The 25,724-nt window shown below is 39.0% G+C and overlaps 1 protein-coding gene across 10 annotated transcripts in view; it reads right to left on the bottom strand.

Moving 5' to 3' along the window:
• foxp1b (forkhead box P1b) overlaps positions 1–25,724 on the bottom strand; it is a 153,451-nt gene that overhangs the window by 40,835 nt on the left and 86,892 nt on the right. For 8 of the 10 annotated variants that reach the window (XM_079461264.1, XM_079461255.1, XM_079461262.1 and 5 more), the window contains one exon: positions 17,199–17,294. Coding sequence is in view for 7 of the 10 variants with exons in the window: in XM_079461255.1 (XP_079317381.1) it covers positions 17,199–17,294 (96 nt within the window). In the remaining 3 variants the exon portion in view is untranslated. Of the gene's footprint in view, positions 1–5,832; positions 6,201–17,198; positions 17,295–25,724 lie in introns of those variants that run through there. The other 2 variants (XM_079461263.1, XM_079461256.1) reach the window with 2 other exon arrangements.

The following is a 25,724-nucleotide window of genomic DNA, read 5'->3' on the forward strand; positions in this document are numbered from 1 at the left end:
TTTGCATAGGCAGCGCCCCTTGATTTCTTCATTTCTCAGTCATTATCCACTCATGTCCTTATTTCTCAGCGCCACTAATTTTGATGAACTATTCTGAAGGTCAGAATCAGCGAGTGGGTGGTGGAACACAACACCAGCAAAAACACTCAGACCATCATTTCTAATTGGAAAATCAAACAGATTTGCCATTTTGGATATTGTTCGTAATTGTGAGATTTTTTTCCTACATTTTTCTTGAAAAAACATTTTTTTTGTCCTTATCTTTGGTTTACAAATTCAAGTTTTGTAACATTACTGTAAGAAAAAACACAAAAGGGAAACTAATGTCAAACTAACAAAGTTTATCAAACAAAATATCAATTAGCAGATAAAAACTTTAACATTTTACCCAAACCCAATATTCCCAAAAATTACTTCAAACTATTTTTCAGCTTCACACAACCACCAAAAATGATTTTAAGTGGAAGATGATTACAACCAACAGCCAAACATTTAACTAACTCATCAACATCAAGGCAAATCTCAAAGCCAATTAAAACCTTCAGTTCCACACCTTACAGACGCCAGCTTCACACCCTCCTGTCTCACATTAACGTGTGTATAGTATACGTGTATCCACTTCTACAAAACCTCAGCTCTAGTGGAAAGTTACAGCTCACATTTTACTGCCCATTACCACTGAGGTCATTAGTGTAGAGAGGGATGGGCCTTCTCTTAACCTATTGATCATTGTAACTACTAGCATTTAATCCGCTGGTGAATGAGCTGGAATCTCTTTAAGACGGACCGCCGCAGAGCAGAACCACTTCAGCTGAAAAATATCATCCTGGCCACTATATCAGCAGCACTTAGGAAGAGTGAGGGATACCGGCGCTTACCGTCGGGCACAGCTCCCTCTCCTCCTCTGGCCGTAATTGTGCATGTGTGCGAAATAGAATTATTATTATGAATTGCAGTAAACGGCCGTATGGCGGATAAGAGGTGAGGGGAGAGAACAAATACATATTTCCGCCTGTGATGATGAAAACGCATTGAGATAAGGCTGATATCTGGATAAACAAGATAGGAGGAATTTTACGAAAGCACGTTTCAGCTGTCAATTGGATGGTTTTAAATAGCATGAGGGTTGTTTGCACTGTAAGAGGAAGAGTTGGAAGGATGAAAAGTGAGCGAACCAGGAGGAAGCTGATGGTTATGAATTTCGCTAAGGAGTGGTGTTGGCCAGGTGTGGATGTTAAACACACACACACACACACACACAAACAGATGCTGTGTGACTTTAGGCAATGTGCTAGCACAGGCCTGTGTCTACCAGCCCTTTCCAAACATACCCATACACACAGACATCATATACTGTATGCAGAACATTCACATGCCAACACATGCAAACATCTGTAGCGTCTCAAAACTGAAAACGCTTAATGTTTTTTTCATTGCCTTCACAATAACGTTAACCCTAAAACACTTGTACGTTATTTGTGAAAAATAATAAAATACAATTATTCTGCTTCGAAATTAAACAAGGACGTTCAAACAGTGGACATAAAATCTGATCATGTAGCGGACAAATTTAGACACATGAAGCAAAAAACGTGTGCTGGGAGAGTATGGGACGTAGGCTATATGTAACTACATATACATCCTAGTGTCCGCTCCATCTGCACTACATGACAAAGAACAGGAAACTGTGACCGGCACTTCAGCTATAACGAGAAAATATCTGACAAAGCTTAGAAACACTGATATTGACTTAATGAACAACGCAGTCTTTTTGAAAGAGCAAAATGTCATAAAGAGAGAGAGATAGAGAAAGAAATGGCCAATTAAGATGAAGCGTGAAGACTTATGGGGGGGCAACTTCAATCAGCATCTCGTACATCGGACCGACCGCACGGAAAACAGGTTGGAAAAGAAAGAAAGAGGGCAGGAAAAAAGGAGAATCAAATTTTAATGCATGCTCCCCCGGTGTCATCTTGTTTTGTCAGACATCAAATAGAATTGAGAAGTACAAAATAACAAGCCCTTGAGAAATCAGAGAAGGTTTCGTCTGTTTGAAGCCTCTTGGTTTACATTGTCCGCAGATATAGGGAATAGTAATGTCCGTACTCTCGCTCTGCATGGCGTGCCATGGAAATGAGGATTTCGTGCTGCACGAGTGCCGTAATTAGTCACCCACGCAATCTGAACGCACGATTTTAGTAAAACACACTTTGTGTTCAAATTTTCGTTAGGTTGAAATTGTGTACTGAAATGCAAAAACAAGATAATCGAAAAGGAGTTCAAAGGTTGCCTTGTATTTTAATCTTACGATCCCAATAAATAAAAATCACAGTCTTATATACATGAATAATTATTATAATCTAACACTAAGTGTAGATATCTCAGGCTCTCCCGCCATTGCTGAACGACGCACAACACAACTCCCTCTTCCCAGTTCTGGCTGCCTCATTGCCGTTTACAGTTCACATAAACAGGATAATCATAGACACATTTTCTGCCAATTTACAGACCAGATTCTGCCGGGGGATCGGCCCATTCAGGGCAACTGTAAAAACAAAAATCCAGATTGCATTTTAATTAACTTCTTAACCGCAAACAAACAAGTGCTCAGAGCAGAGCTGGCCCGGTTCACCTTTAAACAAACAAGCAGGGGCGAAGGAGAGCATGAGGTTCATGTTAGCATTAACAACAGCGCACGGTAAAGTGCTGCCTTTCCCACAATGACTGTGATTCGGCCCCACTGCAGGTGCCCTGATGCTGGGTAACACCCTCATCCCTGAGCTGCTGCCTGAAAGCATACACACTTATGCAAATAAGCTGAACGGGTGTGTTACGGATGCTTTATGCGGCCACAGGCATGTATCATGCCTTGATATGTCTCTGACTGTTTGCCGGGATTCATGCACACACAAAATGTAGCACAAAAACCCATTAAGTGAGTTGTGAATGACCGACATTTGTTTCTTGATTAAGGGTTTGCATTTTCTGATGATGTGCAGGATGACCCGTGTGCTGTCTTCAAGTCCCCTGGGAAAGTGCAATGAAAACGTTCATGTTGGTCTGAATTAAATCGATCTTTGTTTTCTTTCACTTCCCAAAAAAGGATGCTTTTAAGCACTGGTACAAAATTTAAAGCAAAGCATGTGCAACATATATTTGATATTTATATCTGAATAACTTTCTTATTTTCATGCTGATGGGAAATGCAGCTTAGTGGAAATGTTTAACCATTAGTGTTTTAAGCGTTATTGCTATTCTTTATTTACAGTATTAAGAAAGCATTCAAATTAAAACCTCAAAGTCAACATTCAAGAACATTAAATCAATACAAATTATTCCACCACAATATATGAACTAGCACACCAACTCACAATATCTGGAATTGAAGAAAATCTGACCCGATTCAAAAGGTCAATGTGGCGGCGTTCATGCGCGCTCGTCCCAAGAAATACAGTCATTCCAACCCGTGCTGAATGCAGCAATCATTTCTCACCTCAAAGCAACCCCGGGTGACCCTTGCGAAGGATTCCCTCACTTTTTCACACACACATTCACAGTGAGACACATTCACAAAATCACACCAACTTGGCTGACATGTGCCACCAAAACAAAGATGTCAACGAAACAGCCGTTGACCACTTCGCACCTTTGCAATCCACCCTAACGTACTTTCCGCTCCTGCTCCCTCTCTCTACACATCCTGCTGATATGATTTATGGTTTACCAGCTCGGCGAGGTTACGCAACGACGCGCATGCCTTCAGATGCGTTATTGGAGTCGGTGGAGATTTAATTAAGATCACAGTCACACAAATCCCCCTCAAATTGAGAATTTACTCGAGACAATGGTCGTCACATCCTCGCATGGGAGAGGTCCCCATTCTGTGTCACGCCGAACAACGACAACGCTAATCCGTGTTTCCATGATGGCTTCAGTAAATTGCGACGCGTTTTGATCTGTTGTGTCGTGCTGTTTGTCTTTGTACGGCACATGTTCGTCAAGGTCGATTTATATTAGTGTGGAGATATCTTTAGCAAATCAGCCAATACTAGAAATGTTGTCTTTGTGTATAGTTTGATTTAATAGGTTTAAACAATCAAAAATCATAATATTGCTCACAGACAATCTTTAGGTATTCTGACAAATTAAAGCACTTAAAATCAGCTTTTCGACACAAACACAGCCTCTAAATTTACCCTGTTTTGCTGTTAAATTAGCTTTGAAAGTTTACATAGTGTTGACACCACAGATGTGTGAGCAGCGAAAGCTGCAAGTATTTTTTTTTGCTGCATATAGAATTGTCTTTCGGAGCAATTCGTCACAACGCTGCACCTTCTTGAAAGAACCCTCTCCTGCTGTGCTTGCAAATATAGTAGTCGGAAAGAAGACAAAATGCGTCTTAAAAAAAGGGTAAAATCCAAGAAAGCTAAACTTTTCTTTATATCGCTCCTCTTTTGGAGAACAGCGTAAAATACAACAGAAAAGAACAGCTGGCAATGTTGTGTCATCGCCGAAATATTTTAAGTTCTTACTGCATAGAGCAAGAGGTCTGTGAAGTAGGTCACAAAAACGATTAACCAGATAACCCCCAACACCATCTCCATTCCGATGACCAAAAACATCACTTGCGCTGACTTTTCTTAGAAGTAACAAATCTCACGCAAACAAGCGTGATTCTCACACGTGCAAACGTTCTCATTCTCTCTCCGCATATATGCCTCTTCTTAAATCGAGGGGTAAAATGACAGGTGTTGGCAGGCTCGTGGCCTGTCGGGGCACAACGTAAATGCATTTCGGCCCCAACCAGAGCGGGCCCTAATGCACTACTAATGAACAATAAATCAACTCTGATTACAAACTGTCAGACCAATCAGCTCTCACCCTGCTCTCTCTCTCTCTCCAAACCAAGGGGCCCGGTGGTCACAGCTGTGCGGCATTACCCTCCGCAAGCCTCTGTGTTTATCCTCAACTTTCTAGTCTTTACCTTTCTCCCCTCCATTCCAGCAATCTTTACAAACCCCCACCCCATCCCACCCCACCACCTGATCAATAAGTCTCTTAAACTTCACAAACATGCCAGCGTAAACGACACTCACTGTTTTGAGAACATATGCATCAGACTGAACATTTGCTTTAAATAAAACAACATGTCTATAAATAAATAACTAAATAAAGTTTTCAAAATACACACACATGATGGTGTATGATTCAAAAACTTCCTAGTGTGCACACACTCGCTCCCTCGCACGCGCATACACACACGAATGAGTGCCCACGACGCAATTAAGTGTCATATTGAAGTGCGTCCCTGCCCCTTCAGAAAACAGTAAAGCGGAACAGTGCCATAAACGGTAAACACACACAAGACAAACAAACAAACTGCTAAACAAACTATACGAGTTTGCCATTTCACAAACAATGTTATAAAAAAGCAATAAATAAAACAATACAGCATAAAAGCAACAAGAATCAGATCATCACTTGCAACCTAAACACCCCTTTCCCAAAAGTCTCAAAAATATACGACGACAAAACAAGTTCCCCACAACAAAGACAAGAAAGCATAAACAACGCTCACAATAAACAACAAGAAAAACAACACAACGACACACAATACATCACAAAACAACATGAAATAAAAAGCCTCGTTTAAAAAGAGATCAACCAAACACTGACCTGTAATCGCATCAGTGTTTACTTCTTCCTATTCGACTGATATAAACTAACACAAACAGCACGCGCTACGATCTCCTCAGGACGCATTACACTGTAAAACTTTTCTACGGCAACATAAAAACGGCAAAAATTACAGAATCAATCAAATTGACAAACCTGACAAACTCCATTTGGCTGGCAGGGTAAACAGAATGAATCTGGGCCGTTTGGAGACTCGCGGAAGACGAGAAGACAGTCGGAGCGGAGCGCGCGCGAGAGAGAGAGAGCGAGCGAGCAAGAGAGAGAGAGAGAGAGAGAGAGGCGTTTACAGCGAGCGTGTGCGCGTGCTACCGCGTCTCGAGCCTTTTTCCCGGGGATGTGGACAGATTGCACGCGCGAGGTTGCTCCCTAGCTGACAAGATACAAAACTATCCAATCAACCACGCCCTTTCTCCACCAATCACAAGCAGCCCTCTAAACATAATCAATTCAAATGGGGACACAAGCAGCGGCGTGCGTGTGCGTGTGCGCGCGGGCTTGTGTGTGTGTGTGTGCGTGTGTGCGTGCGTGCGTGCGTGTGTGTGTGGGGGGCAGGTGAAGCAATGCCATTGTGTGGGACCCCGTGGAAAAAAAGTGGGAGAGAACAAAAAGGAGCTAAACAAAACTAAAAGAAAAAAGCGGCGCAGTTGATGCCTGTTAACCCTGTGACCCTAGAAAAGCTTTTGTCCGTGCTTCTGAAACAATGAAAGCCCGAAGAAACCCTTTAATTAAACAACTGATAAGTAAACACCGAAAGGAAACATCCTGAAAGTTGTTTATTCTTTTAAAGAGGAGCTGTTTGAGGTAAAAACAAAAAGCTTGCCTTTGAATTTTAATTGAAAGAACAATAAACAAAACATCTCATGCAATGGAGACAAATACATTTGATTATAATGGACAAAATGAACAGTGACCTTCACAGGAAGGAGAGATGTCCATTTAAAATTAGGGTTATACAAAGTGCATACTGTTCTGTTTCTTTTTTACAGACTCTATACGCGGGTTCAACTCCAATCCAACTTTAATTTCCACGACATAAAATGACACACCAGGGCTTTAATTCTACTGTAAACGGTTAGATCATGAGTGCTCAGAGCTAGCAAGTGATTAAAACATCATCACCTTCTCACACTCTCATTTACAAAGAGGGCAAACTGGGTTCGCCCCCTACTGGCACACTTTGTATTACACATGCAAAAACAGAGGTGAAACATTAACACTTAACGTATTACATGCTTACACATTAGACATAAATAAAATCAAAGCCACGTAAATATATATACATATAGAGAGAGAGAGAGATTTTTTTTTACAGTTTTATAGGTTATAAAACAGCTTTACATTTGCATTTACGTTACAAATAAAAAAGGATAAAATGAAATATGATGGAAATTGATCCATTCAACACAATTCTGCATTTAATTACCACCATATAACATAAAAAAGTATTACATAATAGCACTGATTTTGCTTTGGATAAGTTCAGACAATATATAAAATCAAAGCTACATAAATATTATATATGTATATGTATTTACAGTTATATAGGTAAAAAATCCATAAACCAGCTTTACATTTGCATTTACATTACAAATAAAAAAAGTATAAAATTAAATATTATGGAAATTGATCCAATCAAAATAATTCAATTACCACCATATTTTGTTTCATGATTGCAGTGATGATTGCTCTTTAAAATCTAAACGTAAAGTATACCGTCAAATGTATATTTTAGATGGAAAATATATTGTTTAAAAAATTAAATTTTAGAAAAAAACTAGATTAATGAATAAAATAAAAGTGCTGTGGCGGAACTATAATTGAATGACAGTAAACCCTCGATTGCCGTATTAAAATACGGTTTTAAAAATACCACCAACCATTCTATTTTTTCAAGGCAAAATAATGATATTATATTTAGCACAACGAAATAAGTCTTAAAACTATTTTCTGTGCAAAAAAGGTTTTTGTAGTCCATCAGAAACCAACAATAACTTTATTATATTAATTACAGACTTAAAAGGTTTAGGTGAGTAAAGTGTCAATTTCTATACAAGCTATAGCTTAGTGAATAATTCAATATATAAAATATATTCACTGGCACACACAAACATATTTGCGCTCAGACTTGAACAAGGGCAAAAAGGCAAGCAGTCCTGCATGTGCGCACACATCACGCATGTAGTCGCTCATGTGAACACGCGCACACACACTTGGCCGTACCCCCTCTCCCATGCCTGCTCCCCTGGGCAGAATGTCGGCATATTCTCAATAAAACACCTTCTTAGCAGTAATAGGCCACTGTTCTCATTTCAGTGTTCCCAAAGGGCTCATGATAAATTTAGCAGACATACAGTTCAAGCCTCCTCTCTCTCTCTCTCTCTCTCTCTCTCTCTCTCTCTCTCTCTCTCTCTCTCTCTGTGTTCAGGCCTGCACACCATAATTACCCATACTCTTTCTATCCAAGTAGTCTAATAGATCTCGCTGTTTATTCACTCCATCACTTTCTGAGTCACAGAACCAACACTATTCATTTACGTCTTGTTACAGATAATTGAAAAGCATAGGTTGACTCTTTTTCGCGACTGACACAAAAACAATCGCCCGTTCCATCTCAGATCGACTCTGCGGTTCCCTGTATTACTGTCACGGTGACACTGGGCTGATCCCAGATAAGCGCTTGCTGGTAACCTGGTTGGGTTTAGCACACGGGTGCAATGACAAATTGCACAGTCATATAAAACCTGAAGAATCATTGCAGAATCAGCGACACTATTCACAATGACTTACAGTACTTTCAAGTGTGAGGATGACATCCTCTGTGTCTTTATTCCAAGACTCGGAGACCTTTGCACAGGTCTAAATAAGCTCATTTGTAATACCATCCTGTGACTTAATGTAATCGGCTGTTTACTTAAACAGGTTTTATCAGAGCAGGTGTGATTGTTAACAGCAAACAGCTGGTGCTATGGGTAACAACCTTCATTTGAAGGACCAAACACACACACACACACACTTGAATGTCACATCTATTAATGAAAGAGCTGATAACAAACAGTCATTTCTGACCTGGGACGATTACAGCAAAAGCAGTTTCAGTACTGTACGTATGCAACGATGATATTTGGCATAGGAACATGAAATTACTACTGACGACATCAAACGGCGAAACAATTATATGCGCATTTAGCAAATTGTGCTATGATTCACAAAGCTGCTAAATATGGGGTATATCTTGTTTGATTTATCCTGTGCTAAAATGGTACAAGTGTTTCTCCTTTCTTCTTTTGTCGGTGGTGTGCGACATAAATGAAGTGGGTGGGGAAATGTTGTTTTCTTTATGTGCTATTGTGATTGATTCAGAGTGTGTGCTTTTTGAGTCATACGCTATTTTTGGAGGCGTCATCAAAACATTTCAAACCGAGAAAAGAGAAAAACATTACACCAATTTTAATTGGTTGAACTGAACAGTCCTGAACTGTAAAAATGTGTATATATTAAACAAGGCTGTCAAACGATTAATCGCAAATAATCGTATGCAAAATGTGGATAGGATAATTATGTATATGTATATATATATATATATCACATCACATTTTTTAAACTCTCTTTGAGAAACTTCAGTTTTGGAGAAAATGCTCAGCAATGGTTTAAAATGATAATTTAGTATGGTTTGTTATAAAGCATGAATAAAAAACACAACTTTATTTTACTAGATTTTCACCACAGGGGTCTTTAAAAGATTTTCAGTTCTTCTTCCCTTTTAATATTTTTAATATTTAATCTTAATTATAATGACTTTTAATCAAATCAAAATTAGATCAGCGGTAATAAACTACAATACATTTTAAATTCTAAACTAATATATAATATTAACTAAATGAATGCCAATCTGCATTAATAATACAATAAAACATAAATTGTATGAATACTTTAAATATGTATAAGTAACAAACCACACCAGAATGAGAGATAAAACGAAACTGAACGTCATTGAACATTTCTGCTTTACCAAACTCAGTCCAACCAAAGCTGCACCAGGCCACAGTAGGGTATGACTTTAACATCTGTAATAAATATAAACCAACACCATGTGTGTTTTGTCTACTCTTAACATCAATTTGATTCCTTTAGTTAAAAAAGCAGACGAAGCGAGTGAGACAGACAGATAGGGAACGAGAGATGCTGTTTAAATAGTTAAACTACAAAAAACAGTTAAACGTGTGCACGCGTGCTGATTGCCAATATTCCTCTGTCCCAAGCAATTCTTGCTAACCACTGACAAATGTCAGTTCTCCAGAAAACCCACAGACAGTCAGATGTGGCTTCACACAAGAGACTTCACCAAACATCTCATATAGCTGTTTGAGTTTTTGAGTCTGAAATAACGGTCTACACACATCAATCCATAAACGCCCCGTAGGATGAATGCATCTGCGCTAGGACCTCACATCTGCGAGGAAGAAAGCGGTCGAGAAGATTTGGGGGATGAGGGGAGAAAGGGGAGGAGACACGAGGGGGGAGAGAAGAAACATGACTGAAATAAAAAAGTCTTGAAAACGGCACTGTAGCTTTATGGGCTGGAGCTCGGAGTCGATGCAACAGTGATCTGATGGTTGGACGTTACTCACTGGCTGGGCCAGACGGTCTGGAAAAAAGTGTGATGACCTCATCGCGACAGCATCATCCAAACCTGTTTCTCATATACACATTACGCATAATGCATTCTTACAATATGACTAGAAAAAACAAAGTTTCAACAGTTCGTGGCTCTGGCTGCGGATGGAGGAATGGGAAATATGTTGAGGGTTCTGTATGTCCTTCAGAATGGAAAAGACGAGTTTAACAGAGCCACGTAGTTCTTTTTAGATGCACTTGAATACACGTTTTTTCTAAAAAAAAACAATACAAATTCTGTTAAGCAGAGCAACACAAAAAGCACACCAACGTGTCCCTTCCACGCTGACACTATTGTAGCTGCCGGACTTCCGGTTTGGGATGCCCGCCAGACAAGAAGCAGAAAGCCTCATTGTAACCTCCGGAGCTGGGCAGGGGGGTGACAGAGATACCATAGCCCCCGTCACACAGCTCTTGGCTGGGCTGTGCTCGGAGCGGTGCTGGGTTTGTCTAAAAGAGAACCTAGAAGCGCTGGCCGAGATCCAGCGAGCCCCAGCAGACCGCACCGTTAATGAGTTACAGATTGTTGCACTGTGGTATACATGTGTCAGGACAATGCCATGGGTCTCCACCAAAGAAACGGTAGTTCAGAAAAAGAAAAAAAGGCAAAGCTTGATTTCTGTACTGTGTCATGTTACACTCTATGAAGCGTGTGTGTGTGGAGGAAAGGGGGGGGGACGAGTGCGTCGTCTTCATCGTCTGTTGAAGTGAGAGGACATTATCGCTTGACCTCAACTTGCTCTCCGAGTGACTGCATACGATGAAAGAAAGATGAAAAGAAACAGAGATGAAGAGAAAGCCTCTGCAAAACCGCTCCACAGATTATTTCCTGTGACATTTACCATTTTTGGCGAATTGTAATTTTTCTGTGATTCATAATCCGTGATTGAAAAAACGAATGTTTCTGCTTACCGTTCGTTCACCAAAGAGAACATTTAGGTAACAACCTCAAAGTTGTAGAAACTGAATCCTGCAAGAAGAGGTTGCTAAAACCAAATTCTTAGGTGCGCTTGTCTGTGCAAAAGTTGTCACCGCAAGGCTAGGGTGTTGGGGCAGTTAGCCAGGTGTCAAACGTTTTGCTAAGGTGTTTGGAGAGGTTGTTTGTGTGTTTTTTGGTAGTTGCTATAGTGTTTCGGGAGGTTTCTTGAAGGCCCAAATTAAAGGGATCGTTTACTCAAAACAAAAATTCAGTCATCATTTATTCACCTTCATGTCGTTCAGAATTGGTCTATGATCCTTATGAGAAACACAAAAGAAGATATTTTGAAATATGTCCACTCAATGGTAGCCAATGGGGGCCAATGTTGTTTGCTTAACAACGTAATATCTTCCTTTGTGTTCTACGGAAGAAAATAAAAGTCAAACAGGTTTGGAATTACGTGAGGGTGATTTTAAACTTTTTTTTTGATTTTACACATATTTGTATATGTTCTCCCTACGTACACTGCTAATAACAAAGCAGAAGCCTCTCTATCATTTTCTTTTTTCTGCTCTTCCAGATGACTCGCACATGTTTGGAAAGCACCACGTCGCTTCCACCAAAAATAAGCGAACACACCAGCTGATCCCAACAAGCATCAACACTGTCTAAAGAAACAAACGGCTTCTCTTTTTAAGCCGCCCACTGACGCGTGCTTGTTTCCCCGCATCTCCCCAACAACTCAAGCGCAAACTGCAAAGGTTTACGCTCAGGCGGCCTTTCACGGCGAAGGTTCACAGGGTACGAGAGGATAGGAATGACATTTACACTGTGCAACAATCACCTAAATTGCGAACGTGCCTGGTACGGGCAAAACGGCAACAGCAAAGATCATGTCAGAATAACATTGCCAACCCAGCTGTAATCCTCCATAGGTGGCAACTCCCTTCCCATCAGGCCTTGCGGCAGCGCGCAGTTTACCACACCTGCTTTCACAGCATTGCTACAAATAATCCTCACTAATGTTTTGAGGATCTTTTTTCATTTTCCTTCATTCTGTAGAGAGGTTGGACTATCAAGGAAGGTCCGCGAGTGTTGTTCCTAATTACCTATTTCTCCCCTCCTGATCCTGTGGCGGGCATAATTAGTTACCTGGGGCTGCAATCCAATTTGAAGTGATGACAAGAAAGCGATCCATGAAAAAGTAATAAGTTAAATCCAATTTCAGACTGCCTCTAATTAAATGCACATGGAACTAATGACTCAAGCCCTACCATTTCAGTGATAACCGTAATTAGCAAGGAGGGAGTTGCACTCTCTCTCTCTTTCTTTCTCTTGTTGACTCTCTTCCTCCGCTGTAGGTGTAAAGTGGTAAAGTGGCGCGGACTCTTTTAATTACACGTGTCATTTTGTTGGTGATTTACTCGCCGTTTTTTTGAGCAGTCGAGTGTGTTTAGCCTCTGCTCCCAGCTGTCGCTACACCAGATGTTTATGGTGTTCTGTGGTGTGTGTCATATTAATTAAAGTTTTTCTTTTTTTTCCTCTGGTAAAATTATGTAAATACAATGGAGTCCAAAAGCCTTATATATATATATATATATATATATATATATATATATATAAAAAACATATGTATGTATGTATACATTTGTTCATTTAGTTATGTAACTACCCATATACAGCTGCAAAAAAATAAGAGACCATTTCAAAGACCTCTTTCGGCTTTTCTGAATTTACTATTTACAGTATAGACATGTGTTTAGGTAACATCATCATTTTTGTTTTATTCTGCGAACTACTAACCATATTTCTCCCTATTTCAAATACAATTTTTATATGCATTTATTTGCAGAAAATGAAAACTGGAGAAAATGGTCAAAATGACAGAAAAGATGCTCTGTGTATTTTCAGACCTCCAATATCGCAAAGAAAACAAGTTCATGTTCACTTTTCAGCAATGCAACAATTATATTTGTACATGTAAAAGTTAGAAAATTATTTTTTATTTTTATCATAGTTTTCATGCGTCTTGTCATGCTGTCAGTCTTTCACATTGCTGTTAGATGACTACAGGTTAAATTTTTTTTATTTAACAGACACTGGAGTGGAATGGACACAACACGTCTAGAATTGAGATTAAATGAAAATTTGTATTGTTTCCACGGTTGTATATACTGTATATTGGTAGTTGACAAACTTTTATTGTTGGTTTTTATTTCCTAGTCTTTTTGTCCTTTCATCCTCTTATATCCTCCTCACATTCAGGACATAACACATTCTCATGCATCCACCGCCGTACCCTGTGTTCCCGGTCAACCCGATAATTAACATTAAGCACAAAACCATTTTGTTTTCCCTATTGACAAAGCACTGAATAATCAAATTAAGTACAAACACTTACAACTTCAAAGTCTTAGGTGATGCTAAATTCGTCATTAAACAGAGCCACAAACTGAATTAAAACAGTTCATAACAAGAAAGGCAAACTGATGCTGGCTTTTGGCGCCTCTATACAGTAAAGACATAATAGGGATCATCATCTCATGAAAGATAGATCACATGAGACAAAAGGTTAATATAATATGCTTAGGTAATATAATTTGCTTAAGAATGATTGTATCGAAGGAAGGAGAGATAAAGATATAGGCACTGTGAGGAGCACACTACTTCTGCAGCTCTATGTATATAGCGCACAGTATGCAGATTTGTACAGACGTATTTATGCAATAGCTTGACTTTGTCTTCAATTTCCAGACGCCAAGTAAACCGGAAACAATATCAACCACATTTGAATAACTCCTTCTCAACTCATTATATTGATAAAGGTTTTAAATGTTAAAGTTTTTGAAACAGCAGGTACTGTATGTTGTTGTCACAAGGCCTCATCATGTTGCATATTTTTCAAGCATTTCAGAAATACACCTTGGATCAAACGTTTAGGATCACTTACTCATTCTTTACATTTACATTTATATTTCCACATTTGAGAATAATAGTAAACCCAAGAAAACTACGAAAAAACACAGTTGTAACTGTTTGGAAAATTGTGATAGATCCATTTGTTTTGGATTCTTTTAAAGTACCAATTTGCATCAAATTTGTAAAATCGTACACTTGGCATTTTACCCTCAGCTTCTTGAGGTCCCAGCCTGTGAAGCTTTTTAAGCAGTTATTTTTTAACAGATTAAAGTTATTTTCATCTATGCTGGAATCTTGTTGGCTGCTTTTTATTAAATATTTGGTCCATTATTCAAAAATATAGATTTTTGGATAATTTAGTTTTTAATGAAAAAGAGTTTTTGTCTTCAAAAGTGATATCAAACATCAAAACATACACTTTAAGATTAAAAGATTTATAAGATCACGAGAAATATTGTGATCCTAAACTTTTGACCGCTAGTGTAAATGTTATTTCACTTTTGTATTTTTGCATTATATGAGCACAGTCTGCTCTGTTCATGTAGCTAATAATATTATCCAGGTATTTTGACCACATAGAAAATGAGATCCGATTTTATAAATACATAGACAAAATAAACCTGACACAATGAGGTCACGTGACAACAATGTGGCCTTCTACTGTTTAAAATTTTGTTGCATACTGAGCACTGTAACACCGTGTGCTAACCAACCACGATGTAATGCCGCGGCAAGCGATAAAAGGTATCTTTTCCATGTTAATCAAAGGTTTTGTCCTAACCAGCCGCGACAGCACTGCGCGACCAGCAACGGCCGTTTCTTTCGATTTCTGCGATGTCTCGGCTGACAGCTCCGCCCACACAACGATCTCATTCGATGTAAATTCTGCACCTCATGAATATTAATCGGCAAACATGCATGAGGACAGACTATATACGTGATGAGTACAGACTATAAACGTACATATACATTAGATTCTGAAGTTATAGCACAGAGAACAGAGAACAAACGATTTGATTGGCTGTGTTTTGTAAGTGATGGTCACGTCCCGCCACTTTTTTGCGTTCTGTATGGTCAAACAAATTGCTTATCGCAGGAATCGCTTTGCGTTTGGCAAGGATGCGGTGTTAAGAGTTATAAAAATGGTAGGCACTATGCAGACTATAAACTATGCAGTATTCAGTTTACAAGTATTCCATTGCAAACCATATTCAAAGAAAAACAGCTAAACGACAGAAACAACATTCATGCTTTCTTTGCACTTATTTGAGTGGCAGTTTGGCCATGATCTCTGTATACATTAATAAATTAGAATTTTAATTTTGTCTCTTTGTCTGCCGAAGCTGATCTTCTCTTACTAGTAGTAATCCAGCAGAGGAAAGATGTTTAGCTTCATCCAGCCGACTTTCAATCCTGACAAAATCACAAGGAAACCTAAAGGTCGCCATCGCTGTAGCTGTTTTTCAGGGTTGTCTTCACAATAATTTGTTTTTATGACATGTTTAAATAAAAAAACACATTTGTGCCAATTTGTAGCAACTTTATGGAGTTGGTGATTGTGAGTGGTTGCTAGGGCATCTGTGATTTTTGCTCCCATATGTGACTTCAGTCCCGCCTTCAATACAAGTATACTATTTAATCATCTGGTTTGTCAAAAATAAAAATAAAAAATAAGTAAATCTCTCCACAAGATGCACTATTTGTATTATTAATGACGGTTGCACAAATTAATTACATACTGAAGTTTATTAAACGGGTTGAAAATTATTTTATGAACAATAGTAACAAAACAATTTCCAAACAGATGTTACACACAAACAGGTACATATAGGCTTACCTAAGTTAGGGATGTGTTATTTAACAAATATGGCCCTTGGTCTCATTGGATTCCGCCATGAAACAAACAACATCCACCTTTCACAAACAGAGATAAGGATCTGCACGAGAATGATCTCAAATAAACGTAAACATTGCATCAGACACGGCTATCTGCTCTTTTTTAAAAGAGGTGCGGATGGGGAAATGAAAGGGCTGGATTTGCTTTGCATCACAAAGGCTAGGCAAATAGAAAGCCTGGAGGCTGAGAGCTAGGGCTGCTCAGGGGCGCCCTCTTTAACCGCTGCTGAGATAAACGTAAGATCACATGAGTGAGAAAATGCAATGCTTACTGTACCTCTGAACAATGAGACAATATTGTTTGCTCGGCACACAACACGCTGTGGATATCTACGTGCTGATTAAGTGCTATAAAAACTGACAGGATTTTATTGTGTGTGTTTTCTTGTAAACGATGAAAGAATGTGCCACCTATTCAATCCTGAATACAGGATTTGTCCGGCTTTGACAGGTACATGTTGTGCCACCAACCGACGTATGAAAATATAAACAAATAATGCCTGATCACCCACATAAACACACACTGTTTATGTCAGCATCTGCACCGTTTAGGAAAACACACTGTACGGTGCAATAGATCAAAGAGATTAACTAAAGAAGAATTTGACACTGCTTCTGCATTTTTTTATGATAAAAACATTTCCATAATCACACATTGAGAAGTCTAAATTAATCTCAGATTTGCCATAAAGACCTTACATAATGAAGTGTTATGGTTTTAGAATGAATATTTCTAGCTATATTTCTATGAATATTTAATTTAGAATGAATATATTTCTATCTACATCCACCGCAGGTCCCCTTGCATGGAATTGGCCATGTTGTTTCTACAGTAGCCCTAAACGGACAAACGTCTCTATAGATCGCGTTTCATAAATACGTTATCTCCTTTGGGAAAGAAGCGAAAACGCGACGACATCTTAGTCCCGTGCCAGCTACCGTAGTGCTTCGAAAGGAAGGGGTGAGCCATTGGTTGCAATTCTCAACCTCACCACTAGATGCCGTAACATTTCTTACACCGGACCTTTAAGGAATGTTAAAAAAAACATCTTACAAAGTGATCACTTAAATAAAACGACTTAAACACACATACCTGTTGCGCAGGCTGCTTTTCATTGTTTTTGGCGGACTTGTGGGCGATGCTTTGCTGTTGTTGTTGGAGAAGGATCTGCCGAGCAACTTGTAAGGCCTGGGTGAAATAAAAAACACACACAGAAAAACAGTGTGAGAAAACAATAGTTCATGAAAAACAGTTTCTATGGTGTTGTGTTTTGTGTGGGGGTTAAGAGCATCCCTTGAGAACAGGCCTGTTGCTTTTGAAAGTCAAAAAGCCGAATGATGCCATGTTCTTGGCTCACCGATAGATAACAAAGCTGGGCACAACTCACCGGTTTTCCATCTCTTCTGACTTCAAACAATTTTACATAGTTTCTTTTAGTCATGTGTGCAACGATTGGTTGCCAAGAAAGAAAACAGGCAAGGCCAACACTGACAGAAAGCAGTTAACAAACACATTTTCACTGAATTGTGGAGGATAAGATAAAGAGGGATGACTCAAAGAAACAGCTGTTAATATTAACAGCTGTTAATAAACACTATTAGATAAAAAAAGTGTAACGCTATATACTTTAGAAATTGTATGAGTAGTATGGCAGGATACACTTCTCTGTGCACTGTTTGCCCCTCTCTCTTTACCTTGATCTGTTTGTCTCTCTCCCCTCCCACCCCTTTTCATAAAGCAAATAAAAAGTTTATTAGTCTTCAAAATATCTGTCAGAGGACAAGGCCCTCAGAGTGGAAAACAAAATACAGTGCAGTCACATGTTTACAGCCTGGACTACTCCCTTCCCCCACACCATAAATAATCAGACATGCCATCCAGAGCAAACAAAAGCAACAGCGTTGCTGGGAAAAAAGTTCTCCAGTCGAGCAAAAAAAGGCACCAATACCAAGAAAAGCAAGCAGCGTGTTCCCACAGAGCAGCAGGGGCAGACTCACACCTACACCAGAGAACCATCTGAGTAAATAACTCGCTTCATTTTTTCCACCACTAAAAACTCCCACAATTCAACAAACAGTCGCAGGAACATCCAAAAGCCGTGGGCTTCTCGATGGGTGGAGTTAAGACTCTAGTATCTGATAATAGCGCCTTGTTAATAGGCACATGATGGGTATAAAAGACCAAGTGCAAAAAACGTGGGATGTCATTGAGCGAGATTTCACGTAAAAAAGGAAATGAAAAAGAAAATGAGACGTTCTGTGAGAGAGGGCGGGCTGCTATAAGAGAGGAAAGGGTTCCCGTCTGGTCATCCTTTCAAATTGAAGCTGCGGAGATGAGAACTGAGTCGCTCGGCTAAAGAATCCAGCTGTTTGTGTGTGTGACCTTCTGGTGCACTGGAATTGTGGGATGACATCATAAGGCAGGAATATAATAACAGGCAAGAGAGGGGACACTGCTGTCTTGACAGTGGCACATGGACATATAGGCAACATATAGATGCAACGCGCATTACAGAAGTCATATCATAAGAAATCAATTTGACCTTTCTATCTTTCGAGAAACACTGCATAGAATCATGTTATTATTCAATATTTTTGTCTCGCTTCACAGCAAAAGTATCTGAATATCTAAAATTTTCATTTTACAAGGAGCTGCAAAATTTATCGTTAAAATAACGGCAAACAATAGCAACAGCGCCACCGGGAAAAAAGTTCTCCATTCCAGTAAAAAGGTTCCAATTACAAGAAAAGCAACTGAACATAATAAAAAAATTTATCAAATAAAATAAAACGCTTAAAATAATCTTTTTGAATAAGCTGACTTTGTTTTAAAGATGTTTAAACAAGACAAATACCTAATGAAACAGAAATTTCTGTGGTGTTAAACAGATTGGTGTTTTTTACAAACACACCTGTAATGTGCTTTCATGAACCAAATCTTCCTTTTCGTTGTAAAATGGCATTTATTGAAATGGCAAACTTTGTGATGTTCTGCTGAACAGAAGGGAAGATATTTGGAAGAATGTCAGTAACCAAACAGATCTCATCCCCCATTTACTGCCATAGCAGGGAAAAAAGTCAACGGGGAATGAGATCTGTTTGGTTACTGACATTCGCTTTAATGGGATACATTAGATTGTGCAGGTCTTAAAAAAGCGATTATGACTTCTTGATAGAACTGTACAGATCTGTATTAACTCTTACACACATAACCACATTCACACAACAAATTACGCATATTGTAAAGGTACCTCTGCCCACATTGTTCTTTGTGATTTACATTGCAGCAGTATCACAGAAAAGACATTTCAAAACATCAAAGCACGACATTAAAAATAAACAATAAAAGAGAAATATTTCCACGCTGACGAAGGTTTATTTAGAAGGGACAGTCCCCCAAAACTGCCTGCACCACGCTCTCCCCTCCCACACCGAGTGGCCAATGACCTCACGCAGCAAAAAAATAAATACCCTATTTATAGAAGCCTTATTAAATATGTATGAGAATATGACACTAAACTCATCCATTGCTATGAATGGGAATAAAGTCTTTATTTTGGGTGAGTGGGAGAAATCGGAGAAAACGGTATGTTTGAACTTAAAAGATACAGGCAGGTGTAATTCAGAAACCCAGTTGTCAAACATTTTATTAAAATCATATTAAAGTATCAGTAAATTAGCAAAACACTAAAGTTTTTTCTTATGTTTCAGTACCATAGCTGGTAAAGGTCAGCGCTAGCAATGCAAACATCATGGGTTTGATTCCCAGGGAAAACAAAAAAGAAAGAAGGTGAAAAATCATTTCTGGATTAAAGTGTCTGCCACATGTATATACATATATATATCCCAAATGTATGTGAATGCATTCAATAAATTGTGTTTTTAATACAGTTTTTACACCACAATGCAAAGTGTACATTTTATCTGAAATTGTACTAATTTATGCTTTTCCTGTCATGTGCTCCTTTCCAGCATTTTGCACAGTCCCACGCGGCCTACGACAACATTGCGGAAATTAGTCAAACTTTTCTACGATTCACTACTTTCTCACTCTCGGGTCTGGTGGTTATGTCAGACGGAACGTAAAACACGCTCCCTCGACCGTGTGATAAAGATTACTGCGTAAACACAAACTGACGCTGCCCAAGCTTTGTTTACACAGAAACTTTTACGACACGAAAATACTCGGCAGGTTTGCACAAAGACAGAAGGGGGGTTGAGGTGCTGGAACGACGATTTTGAGTCAACAGGATGTGATATTGAGACACTTCAAGAAGAGGACATAAAGTACACCGTGGTGCTTTCAGTTGTTAATTGCGTCAGAAAGGTTGTCAACAAACAATCGGGATGATCAATCAGAGATACGTCGAGTTCTCAAAACCAACATTAGGCTACGCAAACCTGTCGAGACTGCTTCCTGTCGAGGATGCTTACATGTTCTTACTTAACGTAGCCGGCTAAACGATACGTATTCATCAACCACGTCGGGAAATAGGCAATTAAGACAAAAAGAGCAATGCAGGAATGATTCAAAGAGTTTGTCGGGATCAAAACTAATGAGAAGAGAGAGGATGAACTCGGTGCCGTTTCCGAGTTGAGCATGGGTCCCGGCCGAAGTAATTATTTGTTGTTTAACAAGCAAACTTGAGCGAGCGCAGAGGGCTAGCGTCACGTTAAAGCAACCCATTGTGAGCTATCATTGTGATGTTTACACAGCGTGCCCGCGCACACACACGTACAAACAGCCCCCTCGCTCTCCCCCTTCAATCCCTTCGCCTGGAATTCATCTTCTTTTGATCTCGCATTCAAAGGTAGCGGGGGTTTGATAGACGCGCTAGGCTAAAAGCAGCTACAGACACGAGCACGATAAACTGCCAGACGATGACAGGCCAGGCATCTGAAGGCGCGTTTAAAGTGAAGAGAACAACGTGCTGTCTGGCCGCTACAATAGCGAATCAAGATACGTATTAGGTGGAACCGATCGGATACAAAAACGGTTCAAAGACGCATAATGCTAACAGATGACTGAGCCGGGCGTGCAACTCTTGATGCTTATCAGCCAAAATACATATCGATGACAGTGGATGGGATGAAAAATGGAAAAGAAAATAGGTTCTTTAAAATCACGTAATGCAAATGAAAAGGTCAGCTGTGCATGTCCAATCGTCTTAATTCTTATAGCATTACACTGCTTGAAAGTGACTCGGACAATTGATGTCTTGAGAATCATTTATAAAAATTTCTTGTTAGCTTTTTGGGATACCATGGCTGCGATGACACACAAACACACACGGTTACCCCTGCAGGTGTTTGCTGTTAGAAAACAACCCCCAGGAACCCAACAAGACCTCATGTCTTATCGCAGACTGTGACAATGTTTCCTTCTTGTCATGTGCAACCCCCTTTTATTTTCATCTTGTGTGTGCAAAGTTCACACTTCCGAACATTTATGAGACTTGCCTTATATGGCATTGCACTGCATGCGTGTTTACGCTACATGTTTATGACCGGGGCTAGTTGTCACACAGGTAAGTTGTGTATGCAGATTTTAAATGAGTGTCATACACAAAGTAAAACGAGTTCTCTCAATTCAATTCAATTCTAGTTCTCCCCCAAATAAGTTTTTTTCCTGCAGTCTAGACATTATATGCATATACAACTGGCGTAAAAATAATAATAATCTTTCTCAGGTTTTTTTTAGCTTTAGAGCTGTTAACCGGTAGAAGTGGCTGTTAACCACATTAGCAAAATAAACAGTTCATATAAAAAAGAAGAGACGGAGACAAAGTCACAATGACTCTTCTTCATTTAGCAGATGCTTTTATCTAAAGTGACTTACAAATACAGAACAAAAAAAACCAGTTTATTACAATTTTCACAAATATGACAAGACGGTAAGTGCTTGTAAACATAAAAAGACAAGAGCTTGCGTTAACTTAAGGAGCTCGTTCTGTGCGTTTCTTGTAAAAACGAGACCTGACTATGAAAGATGAGGTAGTACTTTTTTATGTAAGGTCCTCTAAAGCCATCTCTTTAACTGTCTCTCCATTCCCCAACGCGCCCCTCGCCGTGGCAGGGAAGACCTTGAATTTGAAATGGCTAAAACTAATCGTGCCTTTAATTGGGGAAAGATGTGTGCACAGGTGAAACTGTATCCCAGTGGCCGTCGTGTAGTAGACGGTCTGTTTACATAGCGTTAAGAGGTCTGGAGATCACCGTCCCCGGACATGACCCACAGAAAAGACTGTTACTAGGTTAGCGCTTAACACTCCTGCGCTGAGCACATCTTGTTTTCTATCGGGCGTTAGGGCTTTGTCTTAAATGTCAAAGCCATTAGATTGACTTTTATGGTTCCTGAGGGCTTCCTGGAAAGATTTAAAAGTTGTTCAATGAGAAGTTGAAGAAAAAAGACATGAAGTCTCGGACACAGTTTTCCACGCATCCTCATTTGTAAAGTTTCTTTATCTATGTTTGTCTCGTTCTAAATCAAGTCTAATTTGGAGTCTAAATTGTACAAATTCTGTAAAAGTCGCAGAATCTGAAGCATCTTGATGCCATTTCAATGATCTTATATTTTTATCAGTCTCACAAAAAGCTATAGTATGGTTTCAGAAGCTTTTCTTTTTCATATTTAGATCTCGACTATCCCAATCCCTTTAATTTTTACTTTCACTGTACAGACAAAAGCAGCTTAGATATTGTGCCACTCATTTCCTTATACGCAATATGAAAGATAAAGTGCAATAACAATCTGGAAGAACAGAGCACTGTAAAACATTTTCTGAAAATTTTCTGGCAGCTGGGGCGCCAAAAATAAACTGTAACATTACCTGTTTTTCTTGTAAATTTGCGAGGGTTTTTTCTGTTATTTCACATTTATTTCAAAAATACATAATAAAAAAATATGTAAAATTAAGTTTTTTTACAGTGAGGCGTATTTAGATAAAGAAAAAATATTTTTTCTTTTAAATACAAGGCACTGAATTTTGCAACAAATCTGCGTCAGTCTCCATTCACAGTCGATGTCTACTGATTAATATTCATACGATTCAAAAAGTCTACTTCACAGATGTGACAATATAAGTACTAAAGATCATGGCTGTTTAGATTAATCGAGTCTCTCTTTCTCTCGCTAATTTCGCCTCCTTTTGTTCACTCCCTAGATTGGACATTTATCTGCAATGCAAAAGAGGGCCGGTCAGTTTCTGGCTAAGCATCTAATTGACGCAATTTCCAAAAAGCCTCTCCACATGGAAAACAGGTGCTTACGTCGAAACCCTGGCCTCTTGGAAACACGCTCGCTGTTTAGATTTCTAAACTAATTCATGTAGAATACATAAATAAATCAATGTTATATACCCACTTCAAACCATTACCAGTCCTTCCCATGGCTGCACTTTTCTACCAATCTATTAATATTAATGACAACGCTAAACATTTCAAATTGCCGTGCTCAAACCAAGCTCAGAGAGTGATTACAGCAGATAAACGCAGTCTTTTAATAAAAAAGCCTTTCCAACCAGTTCGTCTCAATGACCGTTAATGTTCAAAGATGACAAATGCTTAATGTGGAAAAACAGGCAAGCGTAATACAAAGCGTGTGTGCGTGGAGGTATGAACGTATGTGTATTTGTTGCATTTGTTTCCATGTGGATGCCGGGGGGTGCATGACTGTTGATGGATGAACTAGAGGGAGGGAGAGAAAGAAAGAGAGATGATGGAGGAGGTATAGAGAGAGTAAACAGGGCTCTGTGTGGAGCCTGGTACGGATACGTGACCCCGGGCCTGGGGGTCGTCTCAGCTATGCGGCTCTGACAGCTTCAGTTTGCAGTTTGTTTGGATTCCGAAACTCCGCCTTAGGAGCGGCTTAACAACAGATGGCAGGAGAGGGGATCCATTCATAGAGCCGAACATGAGAAGACATACACAAACACACGAGGTGATGTATGCAGAGATCTGTGTGTCAATTCCTACTTCTCTCTAGGGCTTAAATAAAGATGCAAATGTGAAAAACAACATGTTTGCGAAACCAAGAATGTATATTGAGAAATCGATAGTGTGTTTTTGGAACGATGCCATTTCCTCTGCTGAAAAAGACATTCCACTTCCTGTTAAAACTGTCAATTGCCTTATTAGCAAATGCACTCATTGATCTAAGAAAAACAAAAATAGACCAAATTTATTTGTTCATTTTGTTGATGGTTTGACTTGTGAAAAAAATATGAATAATACGCTTTTTGGGGAGGTTTCCATCCTGCAGGCCCAACAGTTAAAGTGATATATTACCCAAAAAATAAACGTTCTGTCATCATTTACTCAACCTCACGTCATTTTAAACCTGTTTGGCTTTCTTCCACAGAACACAAAAGAAGATATTTTGAAGAATGATGTTAACTGGCACCTATTGACTCAAATGAAAGAAGTGAATTGGTGCCAGCGCTGTTCGGTTACCAACTTTCTTCAAAATAACTTATTTTGAGTTCTGCGGAAGAAAGAAAATCATTTATGTTAATAAATGACAAGAGGGCGAGTTAATGATGCTAGAATTAGTATTTTTGGGTGAACTATCACTTTAAACCACAGCAAGAATTGCACCCCTGTTAATTCCCATTAAATCAGATTAAAAACAAAAAGAACAGAAATACACATACACACATTAGAATAAGATTACGGTCAACCACTGGATGAATTTTCGAACCGTTACTAATACATGATAGAAGCACACAAGTGCAAAAAACGCTAAATCAGTCACATATGTACACACTTTTCCTTTCCATTGAATTTAACTTTCATCATTTAATACAGTTGATGCCAGATTCCCTCTAGCAAGCACGCTATTAAATTACGATTGTGTTTATTACCCCTTTAGTGTGATGTAAAAGCATAAACATCCTTCCAGCATACAGGAAAAGCCATCCACAAAATATTGTCTCTCGTCTCTGAGCTCTCTTCCACGTCAATAACGCCTTTAGACTTCACAGGCTCGCGGTGATGGAGTGGCCGTAAAACCTACTCACATTAATACTCCATTGTGCATCTGCTGCTTACGGTAATTAAAGAACTAAATGACTCATAAGAATAGATGAATTAACCACAAGTAAAAAAAGAGAAAGCAATGAGAGACGAGGAACCTGCCACGGAGAAATATATACCACTAAGAATGCAGTTTGGGCATTGATGCAAGACACAACCTAATATTGAACAGGTGCACAGATCTATAGACCAAGATGTTGACACTGGTCCAATAGCACTTGGATTTCAGTTTTATCAATTATTTTTTAATCCGACATATATAAAGATTAACATTTTCTGAATTATGCATTTCTATACATTTTACAGACTTTTGTGATTACTGGATTTACAGTAGTAAAAAGTTCAACATTTAGGAATTAAAGCCAGGGAACATCAGAGTCGAGTATAATGTACATCCGGGCAGGTGCTATCACAAAATATCCCCAAAATGTATTGTGTAAATGTAAATGTACTACTTATATGAGTCAAGATTTAGTACCCCATTGAGCGATGTGTTGAGTTTTAGCGGCTGTTATTGGGGGGATGACAAATCTCACTGACCAATACAAAACAAGCATTCAAAAGCAATGTCCTATAAAAATATATA

This window comes from Barbatula barbatula, assembly GCF_947034865.1.
Source record: "Barbatula barbatula genome assembly, chromosome: 7".
NCBI lineage: Eukaryota > Metazoa > Chordata > Actinopteri > Cypriniformes > Nemacheilidae > Barbatula > Barbatula barbatula.